The sequence below is a fragment of the Taudactylus pleione genome, unplaced genomic scaffold, assembly GCF_031769625.1.
Source record: "Taudactylus pleione unplaced genomic scaffold, aTauple2 ptg000478l, whole genome shotgun sequence".
In the NCBI taxonomy this organism is placed as follows: Eukaryota; Metazoa; Chordata; class Amphibia; order Anura; family Myobatrachidae; genus Taudactylus; species Taudactylus pleione.
The window spans coordinates 2,021,544-2,041,544 of NW_028284880.1; the positions used below are offsets into that span (position 1 = coordinate 2,021,544).

At 44.9% G+C, this 20,001-nt stretch overlaps 1 protein-coding gene across 1 annotated transcript in view; it reads left to right on the forward strand.

The window, feature by feature from the left end:
- The window catches only part of TMEM135 (transmembrane protein 135), a 340,734-nt gene extending 321,670 nt beyond the window's left edge, over positions 1 to 19,064 (forward strand). Inside the window, exons 8-15 of the mRNA XM_088449045.1 lie at positions 4,394 to 4,540; positions 7,995 to 8,064; positions 9,991 to 10,158; positions 11,326 to 11,389; positions 12,409 to 12,485; positions 15,412 to 15,510; positions 16,345 to 16,412; positions 18,113 to 19,064. Coding sequence (XP_088305171.1) covers positions 4,394 to 4,540; positions 7,995 to 8,064; positions 9,991 to 10,158; positions 11,326 to 11,389; positions 12,409 to 12,485; positions 15,412 to 15,510; positions 16,345 to 16,412; positions 18,113 to 18,245 — 826 coding nt within the window. The 3' untranslated portion in view covers positions 18,246 to 19,064. The remainder of the gene's footprint in view (positions 1 to 4,393; positions 4,541 to 7,994; positions 8,065 to 9,990; positions 10,159 to 11,325; positions 11,390 to 12,408; positions 12,486 to 15,411; positions 15,511 to 16,344; positions 16,413 to 18,112) is intronic.
- The last annotated feature ends 937 nt before the right edge of the window (positions 19,065 to 20,001 follow it).

Genomic DNA, 20,001 nt, shown 5'->3' on the forward strand with positions numbered 1-20,001 from the left:
GGGTCTTCCAGAAATCGACCTCATGGCGTCCCGGCACAACAACAAGTTGCCGGTGTACGGGTCTCGCACAAGAGACGAAGGGGCGTCTCTGGTGGATGCTCTGTCCGTCCGGTGGACGTTCCGGTTCGCATACCTGTTCCCTCCGGTCTCCCTTCTTCCACGGGTAATCCGGAAATTCAAACAGGAAGAAGGGACGCTCCTGTTGATAGCTCCCGCGTGGCCCAGACGGCACTGGTTCTCAGACCTTCAGGGTCTGTCCGTTGGCAGTCCTCTGCGGTTGCCGCTACGACCGGACCTTCTGTCTCAGGGTCCTTGCCTTCACCCGGACCTGACTCGGCTGTCTTTGACGGCGTGGCTGTTGAGACGGCCATGCTGAGGTCCCGGGGGTTTTCCAGCTCTGTGGTGTGTACCATGTTACGAGCTCGGAAACAGTCTTCCGCGAGGATATACCATCGCGTGTGGCATACGTTCTTCCAGTGGTGTCGACCGAGAGGTTATGCACCGTGGGAGTTTCGTCTGTCTCGGATTCTCGCCTTCCTGCAAGCGGGACTAGATCATGGGCTTCGCCTTGTTTCTTTGAAGGTACAGGTTTCGGCCCTATCTGTCTGGTTTCACCGTAGGATTGCTACAATCCCGGATGTGCGCACCTTTATGCAGGGTGTTCTCCGCATTCAGCCGCCCTTTGTTCCACCTGTGGCGCCTTGGGATTTGGCTGTGGTCCTGAGGGCTCTCCAAGGACCGCCGTTTGAACCACTGGGCTCAGTGGATCTTAAATGGCTAACAGCTAAGACTGTTTTCCTTCTGGCCATTGCTTCGGCCAAACGTGTTTCTGAGTTAGGGGCTCTTTGTTGTAGACCCCCTTTCTTGGTTTTTCATGGGAACAGGGCAGTGCTCCGCACTCGGCCCGAGTTTCTTCCCAAAGTTGTTTCCCAGTTTCATGTTAACGAGGAAATAGTTGTTCCGGCCTTTAACTCACCGGGTCTTTCCGTGGGTGAGGCCTCTTTGGATGTCGTGCGGGCCTTAAGGACTTATGTTGACCGCACTTCTTCGTTTAGGAAGTCGGACGCTTTGTTTGTCCTCTATGGCTTCCGTAAAAAGGGTTGGCCTGCTTCAAAGCAAACTTTGGCAGCCTGGATCCGTATGGCTATTTCTGAAGCTTATCTTCATGAAGGCCTACCGGTCCCACCTTCTCTGAAGGCTCATTCCACTAGGTCTGTGGGTCCTTCGTGGGCAGCTCGACGTGGTGCCTCGGCAGTTCAGATCTGCAAGGCTGCTACGTGGTCCTCTGTCCATACCTTCGTGAGGTATTACAGGTTTGACACCTTCGCCTCTCAGGATACTTCCTTCGGGCGGCGGATTCTCCTTTCTGCACAGGAGCGTCCCCACCCTTAAAGGATACTGCTTTGGGACATCCCCAAGGTATCCTGTGGATACCCTATGGACCCTGAAGTAGAAAATATGAGATATGGTAAGAACTTACCCTTGTTATCTCTATTTCTACGAAGTCCATAGGGTTCCACAGGACTCCCGCCCTGTCGCACCTGTGCTGCAGATGTGCTTTGCTCTGGTCACCGGTTTTCCGTCTCCCTCTGGTGAGAATGTGATTCTTCTATGTGTCCAGATCTTTTTTCTCTCTCTTCCTTCTCCTCCTCCGGCCTATGGCTTGATAACTAACTGAGGTGCCTTGGCTCGGGGGCGGGGTATAGGAGGGGGACCCTAGTGCATCCTGGGAGGCTGAAAAGCTTAACTCTATGGTGCCCAGCGACTGACGTCACACCTATACCCCAAGGTATCCTGTGGAACCCTATGGACTTCGTAGAAATAGAGATAACAAGGGTAAGTTCTTACCATATCTCATATTATTTAAAAAATTAAATTGAATTGATCTCTTGTATCCCCTATATATTGATAGGAGGGGTATCTCTGCCTGATTTGGAGAAGCACTTAAAAAAGTGATCTCAGAAATGGGACCCATACAGAGAATCCCCTGATACAGGGACCCAGTCTCACATTATGGGGCAGATTCAATTAGCCGCGAGTTCCGTAGTGTGAAATTCTGCGTCACATTGACACGCACTGTGCAGGATATTTTCGGCAAGCGCGCTACCAATATCTGCGCAGTTTAATTAGAAATTAGCAAGTTGCGGGCATCACAGCATTGTTTCTGCCATGTGCGACCTATGTGACGTACATGAAAGAGTGGGGTAATCACCCTGAACCTCACCCCACCAAAGTGGCACATTCCATAGCAGGACAGTGTAGGAGGCGCAAATACCGATATCTGCGTATAGATGTCCACTCCCAGGAGCGCTGGGCATGCCCCCAGGGGGACGAAAACGTGGGGACGTGACTTGCGGGCACAGCTTCCCCTTGACACTCCCCTTTCCACATGACAATGCGCACAAAAGTGCCGATCTGCAGTTAGCAAGAGTTGGGAGATATGGATAAGTGACGGAGGCTGTTTGGTTGCTACTATGGGCAACACCTAAAACTTGTTCGCTTTAGAAGCTTTGATAAATCTCCCACTATTCCTTTAACTTACTTTAACACCAATTGTTACCTGTAACCCCCCCCCTACACACACACACACACACACCTTATCCTTGTCATCACTGGTTGACTTCGACCCGCATTATCATGGTCATATGCAGGCATGTAACCCAAGCTTTGTATGATCTGTATGCTATTTGTTTCTGTATGAATACAAGTAGAGAAAAGGTTTAACATAATGAATAAAATCAACTATTTTGAAACTTCTAAGCTGGTAATCTGTCACAGATCGCCCCTGTTGTCACGTGATTGTCTGGTGGTTGGTTATTAGACAATATACTGCAATGTGCTATTCTATTAGGAGAAGGAATGGTGGTTGCTTATTTGTACAACTGCTACACTGATCCGAAGTGTAGAGCACAATGGAATATGATAAATAAGTAAATGCAATCCATTCAAATAAGGTAACATTCTTTTCGGAGGACTTGCAGCTATTCAAGAACCATGACTAGCAATGAGATGGCACAGAGGACTGCATTACACCCCTCCGCTAAAGAGAGACAATGCAGAGGACTACATACACTCCTCCCACCGAGGGAGACAATGCAGAGGACTACATACACCCCTCTCCTAAAGAGAGACAATGCAGAGGACTACATACACCCCTCCCCTAAAGAGAGACAATGCAGAGGACTACATACACCCCTCCCCTAAAGAGAGAGAATGCAGAGGACTACATACACCCTCTCCTAAAGAGAGACAATACAGAGGACTACATACACCCTCCCCTAAAGAGAGAGAATGCAGAGGACTACATACACCCTCCCCTAAAGAGAGAGAATGCAGAGGACTACATACACCCTCCCCTAAAGAGAGAGAATGCAGAGGACTACATACACCCTCCCCTAAAGAGAGAGAATGTAGAGGACTATATACACCCCCTCCCCTAAAGAGAGAGAGACAATGCAGAGGACTACATACACTCCTCCCCTAAAGAGAGACAATACAGAGGACTACATACACCCTCCCCTAAAGAGAGAGAATGCAGAGGACTACATACACCCCTCCCCTAAAGAGAGAGAGAATGCAGAGGACTACATACACCCCTCCCCTAAAGAGAGAGAGAATGCAGAGGACTACATACACCCCTCCCCTAAAGAGAGAGAATGCAGAGGACTACATACACCCCTCCCCTAAAGAGAGAGAGAATGCAGAGGACTACATACACCCCTCCCCTAAAGAGAGAGAGAATGCAGAGGACTACATACACCCCTCCCCTAAAGAGAGAGAATGCAGAGGACTACATACACCCCTCCCACCGAGGGAGACAATGCAGAGGATAACATGTACCCGCCCCCAGAGAGAGACAATGCACTACATACACCCCTCCCCTGAAGAACGAAGATGCAGAGGACTGCATAAACCCCTCCTCCAGAGACTTAGATAAGGTGCCTAGGACTGCATAACCCATCCCCTGAAGAGAGAAGATGCAGAGGACTGCATAAGCCCCTCCCCTGAAGAGAGAAGATGCAGAGGACTGCATAAGTCCCTCCCCTGAAGAGAGAAGATGCAGGGGACTGCATAAGTCCCTCCCCTGAAGAGAGAAGATACAGGGGACTGCATAAGCCACGTTGAAGTGACCATATTCTTCTCCTTAAGCTTCTGTTAGATATACTCTGCTACAAATTGCATCTGACTTACTAAACAAGTTACAAACTGTCTATTTTTAAAATGGAATTGTAGGGTATATTGGGTATAATTTGGTGGAAACGTTCTGCAGTTACTAATGCACTGGAATGGCTAATAGAATAATAGAATATCCATTTAACTATAAAAATGAATATGTTGAAAAAAGAAATCTGAATATTTACATCTTGCTGATACTTTTCCCTCCTCTGACCAGATTCATTGTGGGTAAAGAGGAAATCCCAGCACACTCCTCATTGCCTGAGGCCGTCTATGCCAGAACCGGGAAGAAGAGCAAGGAGCGGACGGACACACCGCGGCGGTTTAATATATTTTCCTTAATAAGGAAACTTATGGACTCAGTGTAAGTACCGGCGGCACTTTTCTTCCATTTACCTTTTATCATGAGAAAACAATTGTAGGAATGGAAATACCAAACAGCCGCCAAAGTCATGTCCATAAATCATGTAAATGTATCAGGAATCCACACTCTCTCTCCAAGGTCATCTTTCCTAGCGCACAACATGTTCATAAACTAATATACAATATGCAAATGTCTTTCATATGCTCTTAAATATGTTTTTAATTTTGTTCATCGTAGTTTTGCTGCAGAGTTTAACAATCTTATTGTATAACAGCAATGATGTCTTCTGTAGGTAACCTGCAATAAGGCACAAAGAGCTGTTTGTATGTATTTTCCCATTTTGGCAACAGAAAAAGAATACCATGAGAAAATCCCAGTGTATACAGACTTGTCCTTACACACTGGGTGTCTCTACAAGTTGGGTACCGAATGCTGGTGCTCGGTCAGAATCCTGGTACCGACATCCCGTCAGGGTTAACATACTGACGCTTGTTGGTCAGTATGCTAACCCTCCTTCTCTCCCTACCTAACCCTCCCTCCCTGGTGCCTAACCCTAACCTCCCCCTCCCCGCATCCTAAACCTAACCCTCCTACCTTGGTGCCTAAGCCTCCCCCCTAGTCCCTAAACCTAACTCTCCCCCAACCCCGCTACTTACCTTTGGTATCCTGGCCATCGGGATTCCAGCACCGGTAATGTAAGCGTTGGCATCCGGACCGCCAGGATACCGAACATATCCCGTCTCTACGCCATAAGGCGGGAGGCGCCCGGCACAGCTGGGATGTTCCGAGACGAAAAGCATACCGTATTTTTATTTCAACTTTCTGTCTTACAGCCTGATTGAGTTGTTGGTAAACCCAATGATTTAGGTACAGCTCCGATGTTGGGGGTTCCGCGTCCACGCAGGATCTTTACTGTGCGTGTGCAAATGACTGACTGTGACGATGGACACCGTGCCCCCTAATCAGCATCATGATTGATATGCTGCGCCCGTCTGGGGGTGGGAAAGGGGCGGCGACTGCCAGCATTACAGAAAACAGAGGCGTGCGGAGGACAGTGGCGGCATCCTTGGGCACAGCTTCACTGGCCCCGGAAGCATAATATACCCAGCCATACTGAGAAACCCGAGCGTTACTCTGATGAGCGATGTTCACGCAGATGATCTGGTGCTGCTTTTACATATTTTCGCACAGTATCTGTGTCCAAGGAACCGAACCGCTCATCTCTTACTCATGAGTCAATTAAGTTTATCACTAAAATTATAATTCTTTTAGTACCGCAAAATAAATGTCATAAATTAAAGCCACTATTTACCATTTAATAGCTGTGCATTTCTGTGCTGGATAATGACAAGAGTCCTTACATGTAACTAAATATCTCCATGGTGTCTTATCAATCCTCTTCAGCTGGTTGCCATGTTAGGATGGTGGTGCTTCTCTACCTAAAGAATCAGACAGTGATTAACAGCTACTGTAGGCGGAGTTACAAATGCACAGCGTACATTGGTAGGATCATACAAAGTCACGTGGCAGTAATGTCAGAGCTACGGAGTTTCAGCTTTTTGACCTTTATCATACACCATCGGGACAGTGGGCCTGATTCAGAGCCAGACGCTGTTTGCGGACGGTCGTTCCAAAAAAGGGGCCTGCTATTTAAATTGAGCGCTCTCTCTTTGCGGTTTGTTGACGCCTCTATGTCTGAGCGAACGAAAAATGCGCTTGCTATTTTGTAAAGACGCCCCCTGGCCGTTCGCATCACACGTCATCTCCGGTATTTATTAGATTAATCAGGTACATCGAAAGGCATCTGAACTGCTCGCAGTGCTTGTGGTAGGTTTGTCTTACCGCTATCACTGCGAGCAGTTCAGGCTAAAAGACAACCAAGTGACGTGGTCGATGACGCTGCTTTGTTAATTATGCACTGCCATTAAACGCCCTTATTTATTTATTTATTAACAGTTTCTTATATAGCGCAGCATATTCCGTTGCGCTTTACAATTGGAAACATTGATAGAACAAAACAGGGTAATAACTGACAGACATAGAGGTAAGAGGGCCCTGCTTGCAAGCTTACAATCTATAGACCTTATGACCATTTGGCACGCCTGTGTTCGGATCTCCGCTCTCCCGTTTTCAAGCACCTTCCCCTGTTACCACCCACAAATGGTACATTCTGTCAATCACATTAGCAGCCCCTCGCTGTTTTGCGAGCGCACGATTTCCGACCGCAATGACTGGTTTGCGCATGCGCAATACGACCCATACGCATGCGCAGTTGTGCGAACATCGCTCAGAGCGAACAAGCGGCCGCTTACGAGCGGCTCTGAATCAGGCCCAGTGTTCTAAACAAGCGAAAGCTTCTCCATAGCCAGAAAATAAAGGGAGGGACAGAGGAGATAAATGGTAAAGCAGCTGACTGTCCAGATATTTCTACAGTGACTGGTTCATCATTCCTATCTCCACCGTCTGCATTCTCTCCTTATTCCAGCTGCAGGACAGCTCTGATAGCGGCACAGCAACGCCTCTCCCCGGTGACCGATGATGATATATCTGCCATACAATAGCCAGGCACACTTTCTCCACCAGCAGCTACCATTGTTCTACTGCTACCGTATGCCTGTATTGTCCCCCACTCCACCCAGAGTGTAAGCTCATGTTGGCCTGCCCAGTATTACCTTTCCTTTATTATCTGAACTTGGGACAGAGATCGGCAACGTGCGGCACTCCAGCTGCTGTGGAACTACACATCCCAGCATAGCCTGCCACAGTTTTGCTATTAGGACACACTAAAACTGCGGCAGGGCATCCTGGGAAGTGTAGTTCCACAGCAGCTGATGTACCGGACATTGCCCTGCATCTGACAACGCAGGATCCGATCTGCAAATGCGCGATTCAATAAACATCGGATATGCACGTAAACACCATCGAAATGCTTACATCTCTAAATTAGGCCCCGAGTCTGGGAAATTTGGAAAATTGGGTTTAACCCTACTGTTTTCATATACATGTAAGAAAAAGGATGGGTTACAGGACATATGAAGATGATCTAAGCTCTACAGAATGTGCAGTTTATGCAAAAAGTGACAGCTTGCGGGCTAGTAATAAGTGCGGTGGGATTAATGGTGCTGTACCGGGTTAATGCAGTAATGACAGTTGTACAAAGTTTTTTTTTTTGCTTTCTTGATACACAATGTCCCGGTCTGCTCTGCAGAAGACAAAGTACCGCCGGCCTCAGTATGCGCCGATTGACAGGCTCTTTATAACACAACTGGACGTGGATCACACACAAACCCCTGTTCCGGCTTTTATACTAGCGATATATCTTGTGTCTCCTCTGTAACTAGAGCAGCATTTCTCGTGGCCCTGGTCAAACGGTTTCTGTTTATTTGTCTGATACACACATACATTTGTATTTACGCTTTGCATATTTGTTCCTGATTTATGCCTCTCTCTATAGATGCAAACACGGGCCAAGGCACAGATGTTGCAAACACTACGGAGATAACTGTATCTCTTACTGCATTAAGGTGAGCTGACGATGTCCAAACATCCGGGGATTGGAAAGCAGCGAGTAATTGTAGCCTGATGTGCGGGCACGCGGCCAGGGATGGCAGGCCTGCTTCTTTGAAGACCCTTATTGAAAAAATACACTTAGGAGTAAGCGAGCCAGCCTTTCATGTTGTCCCCAAATCCTGGGCCAGAAACCTGTTCCAGCAACATGAATATTATCACTGCTAATTGGGATTAGATGTTTAATCATAATGTTAATGACGCGACCTAGACTGGTGAACTCGCTCGCTGCTTTCTGCAATTCCACATTCAGATATTCTAATTCCTGGAGTCTGAGGAACAGGCTGGGCTTCAACCTCTATGATTGTTATCTTACAATGCCGGAAAATAAAATTTCCGTTGAAAGAAAGATGTCGTAATTATAGTAGTTGTAGTACGTACACGGGTCTCGTATGGCCGGGTATGGGAATTATGGGCCGTACTGGGAAATGTTCAGCCGTGTTCAAAATCAGTGTCGACGCGTTTCAATTTGAAAGCACAAATCTAGTGAGAGATAGCAAACTTTTTAAAGGCGATCACCATGGCATAAATAGCACCATGGATGGGGAGAGGTGATCACCCCTGGTGGCTCCTGAGAGTTCATAATCCTCAAACTTGCAGCTGGTAAGACTGACATTCAAGGCTGACAGGCTGGAGTTGCAAAGCGTGCTGTACTTCTGCAGATGTAGGATTATTAGGAGTAACCTTTCTTATATGAAGCCAGCATGCTCCGCAGCACCTTACAGGTAAGAGGGCTCTGCGGGCGTTCTCACACTTTATATGATGTCTAATTGGCTTGTCCAGGAGGAGTGTGACACTGCCGTGGCTGCTGGCCTAGACCCATGGTTGATCTAGCTGGGGGGGGGAGGGGGATGAGTTGTAAACTATATTTGTTGACTTACGAAGTTCTACTTAAAAAAGCAATTGAAAAACGTGAATGGACAAAGATTTGCGTTTGTATGATTAGCAAAGTGGGTGAAGTGTAAAGCTGATCCCACATTAAGGGGTAGAGAGATTGCAGTAGCATGAAGAGCCCACCAGGGAACCCGACTGTAGGCTCAGCGACTTGGCAACAGGTTAGGGGCTTCCAGCTAAAAATAAAGTCCCCCTATTCCCATAATTACTGGTGCTAAATCTGTCAGATGGACCATTTAATCTTTGATACTGTAGAGCAGCCTGTGGTGTCTTCAGTGGGCTTTTTGAGCAGTCAAATGGGTGTGGGCTGCTTAAAAACAAGCCTGGTCTTATTTTGTGACCATTCTGTCCAGAATTTCTAATCAGCAATGAGGACTTATATGGTGTAAGGTCGGGTCAAACAAATAACATGCTTTAATAGTCTGACAAAAATGAATCCTAGTGTGTATGTGTGTGTGTACATGTGGACAGGAGATATAGATTGTAAGCTCCACCGGGGCAGGGAGTGATGCGAATGGCCAAGTATTTTTAGTCTAAAGCTCTAAAGAATATATGTGCACTATATAATGAACTGTTAATAAGTAAATAACAGACTGTATTTACAGTGCATGGGCTACATTATTGTGTGTGTGTGTGTGTGTGTGTGCGTGCGTGCGTGCGTGCGTGCGTGTGTGTGTGTGTGTCACTCTACTGCCATCTAGTGTCATTGAAAGCAAGTGGAAGTGCAAGCTAATATTTTCTCAAACTCACATACATGCATGCCAGTGTAAATCTATGTCCCACAAGTAGATTTATACCCCCCAAACAAGAAGTTTTTCGTGTATCTGAATTACTGACTGCCAAAAGGGCACTGACCGGTTTCAGTTGTGGCTCTTGGCCTTGATCCATCTCTTTGTCAATAAATAGTTCTTTCTTCCATTAGCCTGTTGCTTACACGTTACATGAAAGACACTGCAAAACCTTTACTATTGTATGTGTTTGTTTTTCAGGGATTCATCCGAATGTTCAGCGTTGGGTACCTGATCCAGTGCTGCCTCCGCATCCCGTCTACATTCAGACATCTGTTTACAAAACCTTCCCGATTACTGTCTCTGTTTTACAACAAGGAGAACTTCCAGCTGGGGGCTTTCCTGGGCTCGTTTGTCAGTATTTATAAGGTGAGGGTCTGGCAGCACACGTCGTGCACACCATTCCCAAAGTGAACGCGCCAAGCAATATTTAGCACATTCACACGCGATAAAGTACTTTAAGTTGCGTATCTCAGCCGCTTCTCGCTGTATGGGCATTACTGAGTACCCATGGGATGGTAATAGGGCATTAGGACATAGAATAAATCTGCAGTGGGCATGTGCAGATACTAATGACCAGCAAGCAGAAGGCTGAGGGCAGTGCGGTTGCATAGATACGACATTGAATCTCAGCGAATGTTCTCATGGAACTTCAAATGACAGGAAGTGGACAGAATTGCCTGCAGTAAATGTTTAAAATAGAATTTAAACTGTTAAATATGTATATATATATATATATATATATATTTTTATTATTATTTGAGTTTTTGCTAGGATATGTACAATAGCGTATCTGTGTGTTTGAACACTAGATGAAGCAAACATTTAACCACGCTACGGTCCTGATTTAGAGTTGTACTCTATGGCGACTTTCTACGCGGTGGCTGTGTAGTAACGGGCTAATGCCGCAGGAGGTGTCTTTGTGACATGCCACGAAAACGCCCCCCATCGCCGCCCCTTCCCCAAATGGCCGCAGCATGTCAATCATTCTGCAGCTTAGGGGGCACCGTGACCATCGTTGCAGACATCCAATCTACACACGTGCAGTACAGATCCCGCGCATGCACCGATCGGCAACTTCGGGTTTGTGTACAGCTCTGAATCAGGCTGTAAAAGCCTTACGGCAAGTTTTACGAGCATCCCTCATTATAGGTATCCTTATTTAGTGATTTTCCACTTTTCATTTACCCTTTCCGATACTCATACATTTTACTTATTTGCATTCTTCATAATCCGTTTTATACAAGTTATAAATAATTGTAGCCTTTATATATACAGTATTAACTTCCTTAAGTACTTCTAGGACCTTGTCATCGGTCATATAAGTAGCTGCGTGTGCCCAATCTAGTCCATCCCTCCACTCATTAAGTTACAGCGTGGTATTTAGGACCGCAGCGTTTCATGGAAGTTCGAAAGTGGAGAATAACAATGAGACTGTTTGTGAAATATATAATTAGCAGCGCTCCATCCCATTATTTCTGTTATAAATGATGCTGCCTTGTTAGTAACCACTTATGTTCACACTTATCATTTCAGGGTACCAGCTGCTTCTTACGATGGGTGCGCAACCTGGACGACGAGCTGCACGCTCTTGTGGCGGGTAAGCCGTGCTGCATTCTGGCGCCTTGTTATTTTTGTGTTATGTTAGTATGGTTACCCGTACCACCTTCCCCTACCGCTCCATGTCTCTGTCCTATTTCTGCTAAATTTATTATAACTGCACTTTATCATATGATTCACCCAACAGCCAATCAAAGAAGAGCATGACCGTAGTATATTGCAGCTGCAGTAAGCCATGGCGGGTGGTCCATGGGTATGAATATAGCAATCACTCATCTTTCCATCCCATCCACCTAGTGATATTAATTACAGCAATCTGTACTGTGCAAATGAGGAATTTGATTTATCTAGAGGGCCTTACAGTTGTTGTTGTTATCTATTATTTGTATGGCACCCCTTGGGTTCCAGGGCGCCATGCATAGTGGAAGGGGTTAGGAAGCAGAGTTGGGTATGGCCGTGGTAGGAGGAGGGGTGGTAGGCTGGGAAGTAGAGGAGCGTTTTGAGGTCACAATCGAAGGCTGGGAATTCGGGAGAGAGTCTGCTGGAGCTTGGCAGGGCATTCCAGGGAATAGGAGCAGCACAGGAGGAATCCATGGAGCTGGGCTAGGAAAAGGTGATCATCATGGAAAAGAGTACAATAGTCTAATACTAATGTAATACAATATTACTAGAATCTGGGGAGATGCAGAGATACTGAAAATGGAAGTGGGAGCACATTTGCTTCTCTCTTCTTACCTTGGTGCTCACATTTTTTTTTGTCATCCTTTTAACTTTGTTTATATCCTTATGTATCAAAGTTATAAGGATAACAAAAGATAAACGACTAGATGTATAACGATAATTGAATCCCCCCCCCCCGTCCATAATGTCAAAATCTGCTTTTTTTGTATTTCCATTGAATGACTTTATTACATATATGTTTACAATATACCTGTTTAAGAGAACTGTTAGTAACTAACGTACTTAAGGAAATTATTAATATCATTGTGCACAGTACTAAACGCTCCACACCTTTTTTTAATATTACTTTATTTTTTTTGCATCTTTGTCTGTGTTTAGGTTTTCTGGCCGGCATCTCCATGATGTTTTACAAAAGCACCACAATCTCCATGTACCTGGCGTCCAAATTGGTAGAGGTGAGTGTAACATTGCTGCAGCTGGGAGTAACCCTGTTACTCAGCGTTACGTGCTGCTCCATACCCCGGGGAGTGCAATGTGTTTATGACGAGATTCGCTTGTAGAGAAATGTAGGGTAATTAAATCAGGCCTTGGTAATAATTCATCTTCCTGTACCAAGTGATATTGTATAGAATGGGGGAGATATTAGATAGAACAGGCTCGGCTATACTAATAGTCTATAATCTGAGTAGTAGCACCCAGCGTCAGGCAGATGCCGCATAAGCCAATACATTCCTGAGATGCATGAAATGGGGTATAAGGTGGGGCTTTCTGTTCAGTATCGAAGTGACAGTTATACATGTGACCAATGGAGTGAGTGCAAATCAACTTACACTTTATTATAATTAACAAACAAAACAACAGAGTATATACTCAACTTTTGTCTATGTATTCAGACAACACCGGTCACTTTTCTTCATAAGATGTAGTTCATCCAGAGAGCCGCTTTCATCTTTTGATTGATGCCTGGAATCATATAAGCATGCACTAGAATCTGGGTTTTGGTTGCCGGATGTTAACCCCATATTATTTACATACTGGCTACCAGTCACTTGGTTGCCATAACAGTAGCATACCAGTTCTTGTCTCTTACACCTGTGCAGTATGTGTGTATGTGGCAAGGGGATCGGTGTGAATGACCACAGGCATTGAGTAGTCATATGATAACTGATGCAGGCATTGAGTAGTTATATGATAACTGATGCAGGCATTGAGTAGTGATATGATAACTGATGCAGGCATTGAGTAGTCATATGATAACTGATGCAGGCATTGAGTAGTTATATGATAACTGATGCAGGCATTGAGTAGTTATATGATAACTGATGCAGGCATTGAGTAGTTATATGATAACTGATGCAGGCATTGAGTAGTCATATGATAACTGATGCAGGCATTGAGTAGTTATATGATAACTGATACAGGCATTGAGTAGTTATATGATAACTGATGCAGGCATTGAGTAGTTATATGATAACTGATGCAGGCATTGAGTAGTTATATGATAACTGATGCAGGCATTGAGTAGTCATATGATAACTGATGCAGGCATTGAGTAGTTATATGATAACTGATGCAGGCATTGAGTAGTTATATGATAACTGATGCAGGCATTGAGTAGTTATATGATAACTGATGCAGGCATTGAGTAGTGATATGATAACTGATGCAGGCATTGAGTAGTCATATGATAACTGATGCAGGCATTGAGTAGTTATATGATAACTGATGCAGGCATTGAGTAGTTATATGATAACTGATGCAGGCATTGAGTAGTGATATGATAACTGATGCAGGCATTGAGTAGTCATATGATAACTGATGCAGGCATTGAGTAGTCATATGATAACTGATGCAGGTATTGAGTAGTTATATGATTACTGATGCAGGCATTGAGTAGTGATATGATAACTGATGCAGGCATTGAGTAGTTATATGATAACTGATGCAGGCATTGAGTAGTTATATGATAACTGATGCAGGCATTGAGTAGTTATATGATAACTGATGCAGGCATTGAGTAGTCATATGATAACTGATGCAGGCATTGAGTAGTTATATGATAACTGATGCAGGCATTGAGTAGTTATATAACTACTCAATACCTGCATCAGTTATCATATAACTACTCAATGCCTGCATCAGTTATCATATAACTACTCAATACCTGCATCAGTTATCATATGACTACTGATGCAGGCATTGAGTAGTTATATGATTACTGATGCAGGCATTGAGTAGTTATAAGATAACTGATGCAGGCATTGAGTAGTTATATGATAACTGATGCAGGCATTGAGTAGTTATATGATAAGTGATACAGTAGTAAGTAGCAAGGCCACAAACTCTCGTGACAGCGGGCAGCCTTGGCTTCAGGTTGTCCCGCCGTAGCAGTAGGAGCCATTGGCAGGAGGGTCCATACATTGTGGAATCGTCTGCGCATAATGGAAACGGAACAACATTGAGGATAATATAATAGATTGAGTAGCAATAATTTAATTTGTTATAAAGGCACTAAGTAGTGATATAGGGCCTGATTCAGACCCACTCGCGAGCGGCTGTCCGCTCGCAAGTGGGTCGATGGTCTGCACTGAGCATGCGCACGACGGAGGGAGCTCCGTCGTGCGCATGCGCCAGACACGACGAGCGAAGGACTTTCCTTCGCTCGTTGTGTCCGATCAAAGGGGGCGTGCTGTCAATGTTGATTGACAGCACGCCCCCTTTGGTGGGCGTGCCTCCCTGACGGGGGCGTTCCCACGGGAACGCCTCCCGTCAGAAGCCGGCCCACTGACATCACTAGTGATGTCAGTGGGAGTGATTTTGGCTCTGATAGAGCCAAAATCACTCCGGAGCTTGCGGTTGAAAACCTCAACCGCAGGCTCCGGCTCGCAATTTCGATGGTCGCGATGGTCACGACCATCGCGGCCATCAAAATGCACGCTCGTATAGCCTGTGGGTGGTGACCCACAGCTATACGAGCGTCCAGGAGGACGCTCCATGAAAATGGAGCCCGGCCCTCATGCAGAGCGTGCGCTCTGCTCAGAGCGTACGGCTCTGAATCAGGGCCATAGTCCCCTGTGTTATCAGTAATTGTGTAATTCTGAAATACATTCATGTCATTAATAATAACATTATTATAGTATACATTGTGACTTAGTAAGGCAGCTATACGGCTTGTATCTCTATATTCTTCTTATGGGTTATTTTACAGTGCATAATACTGATATATAGCCCTCTTTATTGTGTACACTGTAAGAGCACAGGCACCCAGAGACCTGTTCTATATCCTTTAGCCGTTCCGCCCTTTGTATCCTGCCCTGTACTGTAATCTATTCTGATACCTGAATAGTTCTTAGCGATCTCAATCTATCTCTGTTCTTACAGACAATGTACTTCAAAGGCATAGAAGCAGGCCGGTGCCCGTACTTCCCCCACGCCGATAGCATCATCTATGCAGTGTCTACCGCGGTCTGTTTCCACGCAGTAAGTACCGTCATGCGATTTCACCGCAGACTCTGTGGGGGACACTTATGAGAGCTGGTGTGAAGGGAAAGCTGGTTGGTCTCATAGCAACCAATCAGATCCCAGCTCATTTCCTGGTTCTGCTAATAACCTGGAGGCAGACATTTGATTGGTTACCACAGGCAAAGCTCCACTTACTATAGCTCAGTGTACCAGGAGTATCTGTCCATGATGCGTTTCCTGACTCGGGGATGCTACGGGTACATTTGCCCTGATAAATAGTTTATTATTGCTGCAATATGACACACTAAGAAATTTTGCTTATCGGGCTTGATAAATCTATGCCCCTTGCTGTGTTACCTTATAGTGCGTCACTATTATGTAAGTGGTGAGACCAGTATATATATTTGGGTAGGAGGTGGGGTAGTTATCCCTTTCCGGTACTTGTTGTTAGCTCCTGGAGCCAAATTTCGGAATCCCCATACAGTCCGGAGCTTGGTAAATTTGTCAAAAAAGTTATAGCGACTGCTTTTGCGAGCAAAAACGGGAGACTACAGCAGATAACTCCAATACCATGACTGTTCCTAACACAGACACGCGGAAAGTATAAAGTCACAACTCCGTCCAATTGTCATCTTTGTTGGAAACTTACATAACGCACTTTGAAGTTAAACTGTTCAGTTGTTAACCTGGGAACCGGAATAGTTGGCGTTGTCGGCGGGATGATGAACTGTGGAGCTGCATGGGGCCCTCACAGTCGTCCTAGTCGGGAGAGGGGGGGTTGGTTTTGGCTGAAATACAACTTTTATTGGCATGGGATAACATATACTGTATTCATTTTGTTTTGTATCTTAGGCTGTTTTGGAAGTCCATAATTTAAGACCCTCTTACTGGAAATTTCTTTTGAGACTAACAAAGGGCCGGTAAGAATGATATTTTATGGAAGAATTCATCATCCTATTGCAAATGTATTAGTTTCCAAATATGTTAGTATGGTTTGTAAGTATGACCTTTCCAAGAGAGAGAGAGGTCCTCATTGGGGGCCTGATTCTGAATCGTAGGCAAGTCCAAAAGCGTATGGACCTCTGCAAAGTGCACATGTGCCGCAGAAAGCAATCACAGACAGCCCAGGTACCGAACCGCGCAAACGCGCACCAGTGGAATTTGAAAGTCCGTCTAGTAACTCATCACTACGCATTTCTGGGCAGTAACCATGCAAGCACTCGGTAACCATGCAAGCACTCGGTAACCATGCAAGCACTCGGTAACCATGCAAGCACTCGGTAACCATGCAAGCACTCGGAACAGAACCTTCTCACTGGAATGTCATGTGAGTGTCGCGTGCTAATTTGTGGTATGCGTGGAGATGTTATACCTGTTTCTGGCAGATCTGTTGCACCCAGCATGGGGTTAAGTCCCCACACTAATGATGGCAGCTGCAGAAGGGGAAACAGTGGGGCTGGCCCCAGCCTTTGACATGAAGACGCGGAGTTAATCTGCATAGACTAGTGGATAGTCATATTAGCGGCCGAACGGCATAGAAAAGCGGATAGTCATATCTGCATCCAACTCAGAATGAGGTCCTGGGAGATCAAAGTGACCCAACTAGGAGACCCTTTCCAAAACCGTATTGCTAAGCAGGGGGGCACATTTAAAATGTGAGGACAGTTTTAGAGTTGGGGGAGGGGGGATTCAGCTTTAAATTGTGGTGTTAACACAAGCAGCAGAAGCAGGCAGTAAACAAGCTAAAACACTTGCATTTGCACCCATACCCATTGCATGGTGACATTGGTTTGCCCCGTGAGATTTTGCACCCTTTAAGTTGGCTTTGCTCTGGTTCTAAATGGGGACCAACATGATTTTGCTTGGAAGAGCTACCTGCATGTTTCATTCATCTAACAATATAGGGCCCTGTAGAATTACAAAACTTGTGGCTAAGGGCTTCCTTCCAGCACAACCTGAAACTAAATAGGAGAATCCCGAGTAGATCATTTCTTAAAATTTATTGGTCTATGAAAGAGTGAAGGAAGGCATTTTGAAGTGAGCCCTAATTGGATTCAGCCCACAATACTGTGTGTACCCATCAAGTGACTGGTGTTACTCTAAGTACAGTAGGCAGCATTGACAAGTGACAAACCACACATTTTTTTATTTTAGTTGAGAAAAACAAAAACATTGCTACTTTAAAATACTGAGGTTTTTTATTAAATGGAAAAACATAAATATTTGCAAATAAACATGGCACCTTAAACTTTACGTGTACATGGTATGGCAGTTCCTGGTTACCTGGGTAATATTGGCGAGAGACCTTCAGTGCATGATGGTAAATGTAGTGCTCTAACACAAAGATTGCACACAGCGCTGGGGTGTAACGGTAGGCCGCCCTACCTCCATGCCATTAGGTGTTTTGAACATTTTTATTGCCAAAAAAAAACTTTTACTGGGATTTACAGAAGTTGCTACAAATAGTGTATATATATAAGGTCCTAGTAATAAGAGCAATACATTTACTGGTCAATATTACCCATATTACTGATAAAAGATTCAGAGAAAAGGTCACAAACAAAATCTTTCTAAAAAAAAAAACATCCTGACATTACTGATCTGTTCTCTCTGCTGTCAGGTTCGCGTTGATGAACCGGAAAGTCCTGGACGTCTTTGGTTCTGAAGCCTCCAAGAATTTCAACAACTTTATCCCCAAACTGGATCCAAGATACATAACGGTGAAGCCGGATTTACCGATACAGTTCTCCTGAGCTCCTCTCTCCTCTTCCCATGACAAAATGTGAAATCCAAGCGTCCCAAATTGGAACCAGTCCCAGGAAGGGTCTGTGTGCGGGAGCTTGTAAACCGCTATTCAGTATTAACTAATTCTAGCTGATCAATACAAGTTAATTCTTGTTGAACGTGAACTGTTCGATAGATTCATGGGTGATCCCTAAATAGATTTAAAACCGAGACGCAGACCTATTGCTATCGTCCCTTTCTTAGTCCGACAAACAGCTGCAAATGGTCATTTATAATTGCCTACAAATTATTATATCTAGCTCATATCATTGATTGTATTTAAAACAAACTAACACCAATTTAAATGTCTTAAATTCCCCGAGATGTTTTGCAAACCCCTCGGTGAGGCGCAGGGATCTTGTGCCCGATTGGCTGCCTGCCCCCGTATTGTGGACCAATGCAGACATTTAATGCTGATGTTGAGTGTGTTTTACGTTGGGACTCCATGTTTTGACATATTTGGGTTTAGTTTCTATGACAAAGATTTGAAAAACACATTAAAGGGCCGTTTCTTTTTAGTTATTTTTTTATTTTTTGATAATACCTTTCTGTAACTCACTCACTGGTGTTCGCCATGTAGTCTAACAGACGTTTCAGAGAGCAATTTGTGGTTATCCAATGGGCAACAGAAATGGATCAAGTAGCAGTAAAAAGAAGGCGCCCAACACAAATTAAATGCAAAGCGAGGGCAAGGAGCCATCAACGCCCATGGAACTATGATTTTTATTTTCGCAACCGTGTACATGCACATGTAAAATGCATTATTAATAAGCAAGTACATATCGCTAGTGACGACATTGTCATTATTTTTTGCTTTTATGAAGATGAGCTCACAGTTCAGTGCATGTTATTAATTCACTAGAGCAGAAAGATGTTAGCGAGCTAAAAGAGAAAATCCTAGTAGAAAATAAATATCACTAGGCAGGCCCAGGATAAAATGTGATACTTAAACGGTAGCACCTAGGACCTAAGTGGCCCCGTGCATACATACCTAAACCTGTTATACATTTTGGGTAGGCGGAGCCACGGGTTATTGCTGTTCTATGTTTCAGCCATGCTCCCTTCTTGCTGCCTTCTCAATGCAATCTCTCATCCTTCGGGCTGTCATTATGTTCCTCACATAGTGGTGACCGGAGAAGATCGGGGACTGCTTACTCCTTCAGTTGCTACTGTCAGATACTGAGAAGGCACAGGACAGGGGGCAAGGTGGGAACTTCATCTACCATCCCTGAAATAGCCCGTAGAGGAGCCGGAGCTGTGCTCCTACCGTTGTGGCCGATGCCAGCGTCGAACGTCAACAACCTTGGGCTGCTCTCTGTGAGACGCAAAGAAGGAACATTAATATGTATATGTACCATGAAGATGGTATAACTGTTCAGAAGCAGTTTGCAATATTAAATGTGAAACGCGTTGGTGTAAATGTTCAGTGCAGTTGTCTTCTGTTGACATCGACTACGTCAGCTCAAAACTTATTTTTGGGGTCATTTTGTCCGGTGTACTATAGGTTCTGTTTTGTGGCTCCCAGAACACTTGGCACTCGAGGTTCCAGTTCATATATTGTTAAACACTACTGGAGGAGGTGACTGCACAGTACAACGTGTTGTGTTTCGTCTCCGGGAGCTTTGCCTGAATGCACTATTCCATTGTCAGCTGTAATGACTTTTTGAGTTTCTGTTAACGTTCGGAATACAATGCATGTTCCCAACTTTATTTTCTGTTTTCATG